Here is a 13,029-nt window from a genome sequence, read left to right on the forward strand (position 1 = left end):
GCCAACATTTTCCCATTTCTCACTTTCAGAGAGGAATTGATAGTTGATTTGGTGTTTGTATAACAAAAGCCATTTCATTTTTCTCATGCTGTTCTTGTGTGGTGTGTGGGGGAGGCATGGACATTGCAAAAGCTGAGCAGAATGGGATCAAAGCCACTCTAATTCTACAGCTGTCTCCACGAGGTACAGATTAACAGCTGTTACTGGCACTTAAAGGGGTCAGAGATCCCAGATATTGAAGATGTTAAATTGACAATAAAGCATGGTGTCAGCTCCTTTGTAACAAAGTCTTACATATTAGCTATAAAAACTATTAACAGTTTCATGTCAGTCATACTTGACGTTCACCTCCACAGAATTAAATTGACACATATTTTTAATTGACGAATTTATTTTTATTGATGAATAAAAGACAAACATACTTTTAAAATGTTGGGTTTCAGATTCACTGTAAGTCACTGTTGTAGCTAAACAATGGCAGATATTTAGGAAAATAAGTCTGAAAGTCCTTTGCAGGAAACATGATTTTTCAGGACTGAGATCCATGAAAAAAATTCATCATTAATGTGTGGAGAAAATATATGGAGTCTAAAAAAGAACGATACAAACTTGCAGTAATGTGTATCTGGAATTGAATGAAAAAAGTTGAGTACTACACACAGTGTTGCATTATTCATGAAACAAGCAGGGTGGCCTAAGTGTATCTCCTTCCTTGAGAATAACCTATTTTTTTTTCATGATATACTAAAGGTAGGGATTTTAGGGGAAGAGTTTATTATTTTTCATGGTCTTGGGGACATGTGCTCAAGCCATGAAATTTTATGTTATTGAAGAACATATATTGTAGTGGAAGAGTATAATATAGTACAGGCAATTGTGTGGGAAGGTCATTAAAGTCTCTGTCTTTAAGATTGTAAACTTGTTACTGTAATACCTCCTTAGAATAGCAGATTGATTCTGTAACAGAGAAACTGAAGAACATAATTATGGCTAGAAAGTTTGTTGCTTTGTTGTAATTTACTGCTCTGTTTGTTTGATTGTTTCTCTCTCTCTCTCTCTCTCTCTCTCTTTTTTTTTTTTCCCCCTTGGCCCACTTAGTTCCTTCAGATGTGTTTTTTGTAAATTCACTGTGGAAAGGATTTTATGAATATCTAGGAAAAAGACAGCCTGCTACTCTTACTGTTGATTGGTTCAACACTACAAGCAGCAAAGTGAATGCCACATTCACTGAAGCATCCAGTTTACAACTCAAACTATCAGGTAGGTTTAGCATTCAATATTATAAAAAGAAAAAAGCAGTCCTTTTTTTTTTTTTTTTTTCCTTTTTTTTTTTTTTTTTTTTTCCTGTCCAGTTTTGTTTTATCTTCTCCTATACACAGATGAAGCAAAATCTTTAGGTTTTCTCTACAAACTTTTTACTGCTTATTTTGCAAAAGGAGAGGTGATAAATATAGCAGTCACTTTAGCAGAGATTTCAGTCAATTTTTATGTGGTTACTCAACAATTTTTCCCATTACATTTCAAATAAGTAATGAGATGTTGTTTGTTGTTGTTGTTGTTTTAATTTTGGACTTCTGGGTAGTATTGATCATCAAACTCATGGGTAATATTGAAGTGGCAGGCAAAGTGAATTTTAAGAATTTTAAGAATTTGTTTTAAGATTTGTAATACTGCAAGGCTCCATTATACAGTGATTAATGTCTGCTTTTAAACAGCTTAGTCTTCAAACTAGTATGATGTACAGTAGGTGGAGATAAATTATATAGCTTTATAAATTATGCATATCTTTTAATCAACATCCTGTATTACTTTCAGCAAATCTGATTTGTATTCTGATCTAGCCTCTGATCACAATTATATTTGTAATGATCACTGTCAGCTATCAGTACCTTCCAAGATCAAAAGTTCAGAGAGAATTTGACTACCATATAGCACATTTCCTTTCTCTGTATCACTGTGTATACACATCTCTGTATCACATCTGTATTTATCATAGCAATATATTATGATGTGAATAAATACATATTTGTCCACTTCTAATTGACAGCTATTTTAGAGAGGAAATAATTATATTTGTATTCAGAATCATTGAATTTCTTCATGAAGAGATAGATATTCTTGACCATTTATCTATAAAATCAAGCAGTACAAAAACATCTTTGCATCCTGTTATCAAATATGATATGGGGAAAGATCATTAAAATAAGATGCTGTTTTTACAGCACTGTAAACACTTCTTATTTTATCCAAGTTATAAAATTATGTTAATACAGAATGATTTCTACAAAATATTTTACTTTTAAAGCAATGTAATTGGCATTGAAAGAAGTTTGAACAAACTGATTCAAAAATTGTTTGAAAGGCGTATGATACCCCCTTTACATTAATAGGTGTTTACAAGAAGGAAGAAGCCCATTTGCTACTGAAAATTTTTCAGATCAAAGGATCTAACGACATTTTCCTAAACAAGTTTGAAAATGACAACTGGGCGCTAGATGGTTATGTAAGTAACTAGACTGCTATAGATAAACCTTGCTGAGCATAATATTAAGTTTTTTTATTATTATTATTTTCTATATAACTCTATGTTTTATATAATAAATATTACATACATCACTCTAGATATCAATGTAGAAATATTTTTTCCAAAGTATGTATATAATCTTCTATCTTCCACAACCCCATTATAATTTTTAGTTTATTAAATTAAGAGTGGAGTGAATCATTACATCTTGCTATGATTTTGCCTTGTTTTGTTGCACAAGTGGGAATATTGCCTTATTGTGAAAAAGTTTACTGTTGTAAAAGTCTAAGTTCAAAAGAATTCTCAGTTTAAGAATGGACGTGTAACAGAAAATGCTTCACAGAAAGTGAGGATGAGCCATATTGTATTTGCTATTGCAACTGTTTTCCTTTATTGAGATACAATATAGTTCTGACACGTTCAATTTCAGGTAAGCTATTTACACAATACTGTTTCAGTATAAAGGAAGGGTAGAGATGTAGTATTTTAACAGACTATTTAACCTAGCTTCAAATTTGCACCCACAGGCTTTTTTTCGTTTGTTTGTTTTTGTTGGCTTGCCATTTAGTAAATGTTGATTCCAAGATTTATTTTTTAATCATTTTAAACATTTAATCTTGAAGAAAAAGAGTTATTTTCATCTTTGCACTTCTTTGTGCCTTGTGATGGTGTCTATATAAAATATTTTAAAAATGGACAGAAAATTCAGTGAACTTAACTGTCTACTTAATCAATTGTGTAAATATAAATTACAGAATTTTAAAAACCAATATTTACATCAGATATTTTAAAGTAATTCCGTGGTTTTTTTTATACACATTAATAGTGATACAAACTTAAAATTATAAATGTTCTATAAACAAATTCATTAATATTTTAAGGGGAAAAAACATGTAACAAATCTGTATATCTAAATCAGAAAAAAAAAAAAAAAAAAAAAAAGTGGATAAATATCCTTATTTATTTCCAAAATTATTTTCTTTTCTTTTCCCTACTTCTATGTATTTTAGGTGTCATCAGGGCTTGAAAGAGGTGTTTTTACTTATCAAGGTGACATACATGGAAAAGACTTTGGAAAATTTATGCTCCAAAGACAAGGTAAATGCATTCATAGTTTCATTGTATATATATTTTCAAGTCTTGCAAGAGTGAATTCAACAAATGACTGTCAGCTTTCTAGCTGAAGTAAGCATGTTTATTTCATGACATTGCTATTCTAAAATATATAATAAAGTATGCATATTTTGAATTTACAGTTCAAATACTAATTCTGCCTAATATGTTGTCACTTTATCTTCTGTAGCAGATGTAGCTAAGTAATATGATTCATGATTACAAGATGTTCCTAAAGAGAGCCCAATTGCAATTGTTGCCTTGTCAGTGAAGGGTTTTTTGAACATAACAGAAGTGTCACACAATGCAAAGCTTTTTTCTGTTCAAATACATAAAAGGCAAGCAGAATTATAAAGGAAATTGAAAAGACAGAATCATTGATTTTAACAGTTTAATTAGGAGACAGCTTATTTCAGAATATCTATTTAGATAGATTTCTACTTCACTGTCAAAAATGTGAAATTAATGACTGGGATAAATATTGTACCCATGGATACAGGTACTCCAGGAACTGGTGAAAAACTAGTTATTATTATTGTATTTTTTTATTTTTTTATTCCATGAAAACTAGTATAACATTTACTAATAAATATTTATTCATAAAATATTTTTGAGAAATACCAGCCATGGACATCTGCATTTTCTGATGCTTGAACAGGATATAAGACAGTATTTATGCAGCAAAGTATGGGGCTAGCAGGAATAGGCAGCCTAGCCAACACATCTACACCGGCATGAATCGGCATTTTAAAATTGTCGCAGTTTCATTAGCATCATTGGTGCAGTACCCACTGGCCTTCAAAGTTCTACCAAAAGTCCCTGCTATTTCTTCACTCTATTAATTGGTGTAAAATCACTTACCCTAAGGATATGCTCATCTTGACCACTTTCAAAGTGCCATGTATGTTTAATCACAAGGAGAGAAGATCTTACTCTTCAAATTCTCAGCCTAAGAACTGCCAGTTATTGAAGCTGAATACTATTTCAGTCTTCACAATAAACTATTACGAGGCACAGAATGTCTATCTGACTGTACTTTTCTACAATCCATGTCATTATATCTAAACTGATTTTTCTTTCTGATTTTAACAATCACACTATGAAAGTAGAGCACAAAGGTTCATCCAAGCATATATCTTGCTGAAAAGCCTATGATATTTCTAAACAGTAGGGCTATGGTTTGCTGGGTTTCCTTCTTGTTTTCACTTTTTCTTGAGCCAGGCCAGAATAAGGGTCCCCATTTCTCCAGTTAGAATCATAGAATTTTTAGAGCTGGAAGGGACCTTTAATGATCATCTAATTCAACTCCCCTGCACCGAAGAGGGACATGCACAGCTAGATCAGGTAGCCCAAGGGCTGATCCAGCCTTGCCTTGGAAGTCACTAGGGACAGAGCATCCACCACATCAATGGGGAGCCTGTTCCAAGTGCCTCATCACCCTTGCTGTAAAGTACTTTTTCCTTATATCTAATCTAAATCTCCCCTCTTTAAGCTTGAAACTATTTCTGCTTGTTCTAATATCACCAACCCTGCTAAAGTAAACTGTCCCCTTCTTTCCTGTAGCTCTCTTTTAGATATTGAAAGGTCACTGTCAAGGCACCTCACAGCCTTCTTCTTTTCTCCAGGCTGAACAGCCCCAGCTCTCTCAGCCAGTCCCTGTAGAAGAGGTATTCCATCACTTGGATCATTTTTCTTGGCTCTCCTTTAGACATGCTCCAACAGGTGTTTATCTCTCTTGTACCAAGGACTCCACATTTGGAGTTTGTATGCAAATTCCTCAGCCATCGTCCCAAGTCCCTGTTGATAGCCCTGCTGGATCCACGTATTAGCTGCTTCATCTCCTCCCTGTATGGAAAAGCAGTAAGGGTTTATTGTCTGTCCAGCCTGGCTGTACTGGGCTAGGTAGTTTCCTGGTGTCATCCCAGCCCCAGGAAGACAACAGACATCTCTAAGAAGAGGATCTGGTCAGCAGATTGGATGTGCAGTTCCCTGCAGGGAAAAATCATGTACAACTAAGTCCCATCTTTTCTTCTTCAATGATGTAGTTACCTAAAAAAAGTTTGGATCCATTTCCTTCAGCAGTGAAATCAGTAACAAGCAGGGAAAAAGGAAGAAGAAGCAGAATGACGATTCAACAGTCACAGTATTTTCTGATTGCTGTATCCAGTAATAGCGGTAAAATATCAGCCTTGAGAGCTGTAATATGAGAGCTCAGTCTGTGTATTCCAAAAGGCTAGTAAGGAACTGAAGTGTTATTTTTACACATGTACTCTTAGGCTAAGGACTTCTTTACTTCAGTTTTGATGTCTCAGAAGTGAGGTTTTTAAAAATGCAGATACTATCTTTTAAATATTGATATACTTGGATTTCTTTGTGTGATGATTTACTAGACACTGAATGTCTATACGTTGCTTATTCTCCATTGAAGAACTTATAGTTAAGAGGACACAGTAAATTTCAGACCAACATTGGTAGTAACATATGTTCACATACTATCAAAGTCAATAATAACTTTTTTTTTAAGTGTTATGTTCATGAATATTCTGCTGAGGTAATGATCTCATATGTCCTCAAGCTGAAGACTTAACATATTTCAAATTACTTGCTGCCTTTACACTAAACCAGAACTGTGCATAAACTCCGTATGCACTGGTGCATATAAAATGTAATATAAAATTTGTCACCTGCAAGCATACTTCAAAGAGCAGCATTTGCTGAGAAGTTCTTGGTTAAGTGTGAAAGACCAAACTCTTTGAAGAATTCCCTATCACACAATTCTAGAGAAAGACCAGGCTCAGCAGGTATGCTCATTCTTGGAATATCATGAAAACTGAAAAAAATGTAGTTTCTAAGTACTGTTTATTCTCTTTCAGAGTCAGTTCTGTTTGTTTCTAGCTTAGAGAATAGTTTAATGAGAAAACAGATCTCTGTTATCCATCTACCAAAAAAAAAATCAGAACTTTAAATGATTTAACCTGTTTTGTCACTACTGTGAACTTTTTTTTTTGCTCTCTTATTTTTTAATATCTTGTTCTGGAAGGTCTGCAAGTCCACTGCTAATTTCTCTTTCTTTAATTGCTGAGTGCCTATGCCTTATCTCTAGAGTTCTAGATTTGTATTCTAAAATCTTGGCTATTTCCATTCCAATCTGAAATGTCATAGAATCATCATATCATCTAGGTAGGAAAAGACTTTCAGCATCATCAAGTCCAATCATGAACCTGAACTACAGATTCCCAACACTAAAACATGTGTCTTAGTGTCACATCTATACATTTTTTAGGTATCTCCAGAGATGGGGACTTCACCACTGCCCTGGGGAGCCTGTTCTAATGTTTGTTCATCATCCCCATAATACGTTCTTTCTGATATGTAATCTAAACCTTTCCTGGAACAACTTGAGATTGTTTTTTGTTTGTTGTCTTGTCACTTGTCATTTGAGAAAAGTGACCAATACCCTTCTTGCTGAAACCTCCTTTCAGGTAGTTGTAGAGAGAAATGAGGTCTCCACTCAGCCTTTTCTCCAGACTAAACAGTCTCAGTTCCCTCAGCTACTCCTTCATACGTTTTATTTTCTGTCCCTTCACCAGCTTTGTTGCTCTTCTCTGTACATGCTTGAGCAACTCATTATCCTTCTTGTGGTGATGGACCTAAAACTGAGCTCATTACTTTAGGTGCAGCCCCACCAGTAGTGAATATAGAGAGGGACAATCCCTTGCTTGGTCCAGCTGGCCATGATATTTCTCATTTCTCTTTCCTTGGTCATGTGGGCACATTGCTAGCTTATGTTCAGCTGGCTATCAACCAACACCTCCAGGTTCTTTTCTCCCATGCAGCTTTCCAGACACTCCAAGCATATAACGCTGCATAAAGTTGTTATGACCCGAGTGCAGGAGTTCCTGTCCACAGTAAGAGATGCCATGATACAGTAAATGCCTTTGCATTCTCTGCATGTGAATTTTATACCAGTGCAAAAGCTGCTGCTGGATGCCCTAAACCTTATATCTCACCTCTTGAAGGAAACTGTGATACAGCCAGGATACATACAGTATCAAGCACTGCTGAACCTGGGAGAACCAATGTGACTTGTTGCAGTTATCTCAGTTCTCTTATGCTTTTCCATATTTTATGTAGTCACTCACATCAAGTTGTATCTAAGCTAATATTAAGGATACAGCCATAGAATATTTTTTTTTGCAGCGTTCATCATTTGTTGCCATCATTTGTTGTAGAAGTTGTAAGGCTTAATTTTATACAGTTTCTGATAGATGTAGTTTATGACTATGAAATTATATTGAAACAAGTATCAGATTCTGAATGCTCTTTTCAAATCATTTTTATAATTTTTAATTATATGTTGTTCAATGGTATTAACAAAATATATACATAATATTGCATGTCATATACTTAATATTTTGTAACAGAATGTCAGCATTTTCTTTCTTTTTGTATAAAAAGAATTCTGGGATAGAAAAACTAAGAATTTTATTTCTGCCCTTTCTTTTTTTTTTTTTTTTTTTTTTGCTTCTTTTCAGGTCCTTTGAGTGCAGACACAGACCTTTCAAATCATTACTATGGTACAAACAGCAGTTCTGTTGCAGCTGCCATCCTGGTACCTTTCTTTGCTCTAATATTATCAGGGTTTGCATTTTACCTCTACAAACACAGGTAATGTAAATGTTGTTTATTTTGGATCTGAATATACTGTTTGTCTTAATTTTGATAACCATAAGTAACTAGAGAATGCAATACTAAAGCTTTAAAGAATATCTGTTCTAGAAAGGCAAACATCACTGAGCATTCCACCAAAAGGGTTCAGTGCAGAGAAGTTTTTAAAGGTGAATTAGAAAAATGAGTCACTGTATTGTGAAGCAAAAAACTATAAATTGTTTTGTTTGAATGCAAGCTTGAAATCTCAGATCGCATTTTATGCTTTCATTTTAATCTTCCATTAAATTAAATATATGCTAGTTTTTTTCCAAAAAGTAATGAGACTACTAAGAGTTCATGCTGAATAAGTTAGTAGATACTACTAATATTGGCATGACTTTAGATTGTATAAAACTTCTATATATCAGTAGGAAATAGAATAAATCTAGTCATTTTGTCTCAAATTTGGTTTAAAAGCAGATGTATGTAACAGATACATATGTTGACTAGGGCTTTCTGGGACAATTTTTGTGTTTTTTTTTTTTTTTTTTTGGTATTGAGTTACAATATTCTCTGACTGCCTTGCATTATTTGCAGTCTGCAAAATACTGTTTAACAGAAATACTGATTTAAACAACACATTCATAAACCTCTATTTATTATGATATCAGGAGTATTCTGTAATGTTAAGAAATCATAGGGACAAAGTGAAGTCCACTTAAAAAAAAAAATTTGCAAGGAGACATGAACTTGTTAACTCCAGTAAAAGTGATACATATCCAGAAATGAAATAGTATTTGGTGAAAAAAACAGAACAAAACAAAGCAACTGATCAAGAAAACTAAGAATTGTGTCTCAGAACAAAGTTACTGAAAGATATCTTTTTGATTCCTGCATTCTCAACTATCTCTTTCTCTGAAAAGGGAGAAGCTTATACAGAAACACAAAAGAACAGGCATTCATTTAGATAGGGTGAAGAAATGGAACATAAAGGGAAGATTGCTGACACTTTGCTCTTAGAAAGGGGCGGAAATCTCTAAGTGAAATGTAATAAGACTGTACTGTGACGTATAGGTATATTTTGCAGTTGTTCTATGAAGTGTTTTACATTGGATGGAAGTAGCAGATGTTTCCACTTCTATTTCCTAGAAATAGACATATATATTAAATAGATATATATATTTTTGTCTTTAGAAGAATAGATTCCATTACACCACAATTTTTAGAGAGGTTATTAGAAAGTATCTTCAAGAAATTAACAAGTTCATTACTCATATAAAGCAATTCGAGGTCACCTTTATCGTCTTTGAAAGAAAGAATGTTGCAAAGGAAAGAATAGAATCTGTGACTTTTTAAAATGAAATTTGCAAAATGATGCAGTAGCAATTATGCCCCTAGAATCTATCTATATCAATGAATTTGAAAGCATTCTTACAGATAGGTGTTACATATATTTCTGTTGTGCCTATGTCAGAGTAATAACAACTAATTAGAATCAGAGGTGTTAGTGCTTTTTTACATCATTTCAGTACCTTTTATCTGTCAGACAGGGAGTGCTTCAGAAGAGAAGACAGCATCTCTGTCTCTCTAAACAAAATGAAAATATTAGGAATTATTACACTTAGGAAAGCTCCTATGTTAAGATTTCTAAACATGTTCTGTTACTACTAAAATTAAAATGTTGGGAGAAAAAAAAAAAAAAAATTACAAGAACTATTTGTAAGTTAGCAATTTCCATTGCCAAAATATTTCCAGTGAGAATTTTCCCTATCTGCTACCAAAACAGAATTGTAGAAAAGTTTGATTTTCAGAACCCTCTTGAGAAGTTTTATCTTGAGATTCTTTGCTAAAGTGTTTAACATTAATTAAGCACTATTTTTTGTTCTCCTTCACTGATTTTCTTGCCCTATTTCAGTTATTGAAATTATAAAATTCTATACTGAACCCTCTTTTATATTCATCTAATTCTGGACACTGAGAAATATAGTCTTGAAGTAGCAAAGTACAGTATTTTATTAAATTTACTGTATCATTTTACTCAATATATTGGGAAGTCTGAATAATTCTACTTCATTTTTCATTTAATTATTGGTTTAATATATTCTAACAGAACTTTGCATAAAAATATGAACATCCTTGAAGTTCGGATATGTTCTACATAGTGGTAATATCCAGAATAAAAGAGTGGTTCCTGAAAGATAATTATTTGAGTCCTTTGATCTACAGGTATCAAAATTACTGTAAATATTAACTAGAATTTGGCCAATCAGATTACAGATGCTTGGACATACACATTCTTTGCTGAGGTGTCTAGTACTGTTTATTGCTGGATGTATGTGTGGAGGTAAGCATGTATACTGTGGCAGACAACTGGAATAACCAAAATTAGTGACCCTTATCTGAAGGGTACTACTACTAACAGCGTGAAGTCTTCTGGACATTTACTGTCTATTATTGCTTCACTGAAACTATGCTTGATGACTTTGCACTGATTTACATTTAATAGTATCAAGGAGACCTGTTGCAGCAATTTCACTGGTGCAGTAGTAACTTCCTATTCTGGAATGATAATAATTGCTGATAACAGCAAATTACTTAGCTGTTTCCACTGCTGAAACACCTAAATCAGTAAAGACTGTGAGTGTTTATCTAATCTAAAATCCAAGATACAATTGCAAGAATGAATTAGGAGCTGCTTGCTTTTATTTTTCTCCATACATCTCACCATCTATTCTATTCAAGTCTTTTAAATTGACAATTTGTATTGATTTATATCAGTACATTTATACAGATGGTCCAGTTGTCTTCCTGGATATACGGTAAAAATCAGCATGGGTAAAATCTTAAATGTCTGTGAAAGACAATTACAGTTAGCTTGATTGTGAGAAAATTAAATTTATCAACTAAAGATGCTATTGCAGTTTTACCAGTAAAATCCATTTAATGTGCCATTATGTGTATTTTGAAATTGCTAAGGTGATAATTTAGTAAAATTGGAATTTTGAATTGGAAGCAAGAATGAAAAGATTTTTTTATTGTCAGAGTATAGCAATATAAAAATGAAAATGTCATCAGAAACCATCATAATTGTTGCTACTGAAAAAAAATAAATATTCTAAATGTTACCAGTTCCCAAAGTACTTTGTTCTCTTGCTGCACATTACTTTCTTTCTGTCTGCCAATTTTGGCACTAACCGGCTATGAAGTTGTCATTTTTTTGTCAGATTTTTACAGGGAAAATGCATACCTGTATTATGCCTATGTTGTTTCTGTGCTTTTGTTGGATTGGTTTGCCTATTAAGGATTTGTATTCTTCATGTTCTAAGAATAACTTCCTCGCAGATTTAGCTTACTTTTTAAGTCCTGGTAACAACCTTTATAGATCTTTCTTTATGTTAGACAGAGCGGTGCAGCTTGTATTGATAGGATGAAAACAGTAAAGATAAAACCTGCAGTAATAGTAGAATTTTTATTTTTATTTACTAATGGTCATTTTTTGCCTTTTATTCCAGAACAAGACCAAAAGTACAGTACAATGGGTATGCTGGACATGAAAACAGCAATGGACAAGCTTCATTTGAAAATCCTATGTATGACACAAACTTAAAACCCACAGAGGCAAAGGCTGTGAGGTTTGATACGACTCTGAACACAGTTTGTACAGTGGTATAGCCTTCAGTGCCCAATATGACTGATTCATAGCCATACCTCTGATGGACAAGCAGTAATTCCTTTGGTGCCATATACCAGTTTCCCTTCTTCTCTTGGCTTTGCTGCTGTAATCTTTAACATCTTCTGTGAGCCTACATGCAGCTAAATTTTCTGGTAAAAATGTGTCAGTCTTCTGGGGATCAGACAAGGAATATTTTTTCACCTTAAGTTGGATTAAAATGCCTGGCTGCGTCTGCTTCAACTCAAGGCACACTTTAAGGAAGACTGCCGAGTCACATCAATTAGTCATATTTAATGCCTCAGACTTTCATATCTGTATGTGGCTGGATGCCTTTCAATGCATTCTTCTGGGCACCTGGATAAATCCTTTGAGTACTGTGACAAATGATAGCACCACAGATTTTCCCCCAAAACAGGAATATTCTGAAGAAATAAAGCTCTCTTGAAGGAGAACACAACCTTCCTTGAGGTTGCATACACCTGCAAATGCTTTACCATTGAAATCTTGCTAAAAGAAACTTACAGTGTATCTCATACATAGGGCAGTTTGCCAATTTCCCAATCAGCCGTTATATTGCAAAATGTTAATGCACAATTTTTTTGCACTAGAGCGTTATGGATGACTGATAAAGATACTGGTACAAATATACAGGGTTTCTACTGTTCATTGTATATAGACATTCACTCACTTTTTGCCAAGCAAAACGTTCCACAATAAATTTTCTTGAAATACTAAATGATTAGCCCCATGCTTAGCACCAGTTAAAATCTTGTGCAAAAGAGGACAATGTATCTTTTGTCAAAGTTTGACTAAATTTATTTCTAACCATGATTACAAATCAATGGACATTTTCAGCCAGAACAAGAGCCCATTTCTAAGAAATTTTCATTGGCAGTATGATTGTTTTCTTCTGAAATCTGTCATCAATCACCAATTGTCAGTGTTATACTATTTAACAGCAGGGGGGTTAGCAGCTATTGCTGCTTACCATGTAAAAATGTGAATAGTAATTTATTTTAGATAGCTCATAAAGCCTGTGAGCCAGTGCTCATAATACAGTCTTCCCTTT

The 13,029-nt window shown here is 33.7% G+C and overlaps 1 protein-coding gene across 1 annotated transcript in view; it reads left to right on the plus strand.

The window, feature by feature from the left end:
- The window catches only part of CSMD1 (CUB and Sushi multiple domains 1), a 1,018,930-nt gene extending 1,006,282 nt beyond the window's left edge, over window positions 1-12,648 (plus strand). Inside the window, exons 66-70 of the mRNA XM_031611018.2 lie at window positions 1,099-1,260; window positions 2,391-2,503; window positions 3,535-3,622; window positions 8,173-8,305; window positions 11,800-12,648. Of these exons, the coding sequence (XP_031466878.1) occupies window positions 1,099-1,260; window positions 2,391-2,503; window positions 3,535-3,622; window positions 8,173-8,305; window positions 11,800-11,959 (656 nt within the window). The 3' untranslated portion in view covers window positions 11,960-12,648. The remainder of the gene's footprint in view (window positions 1-1,098; window positions 1,261-2,390; window positions 2,504-3,534; window positions 3,623-8,172; window positions 8,306-11,799) is intronic.
- The last annotated feature ends 381 nt before the right edge of the window (window positions 12,649-13,029 follow it).

This window comes from Phasianus colchicus, chromosome 2 (genome assembly GCF_987193195.1).
Source record: "Phasianus colchicus chromosome 2, bPhaCol1.hap1.1, whole genome shotgun sequence".
NCBI classification, from domain to species: domain Eukaryota; kingdom Metazoa; phylum Chordata; class Aves; order Galliformes; family Phasianidae; genus Phasianus; species Phasianus colchicus.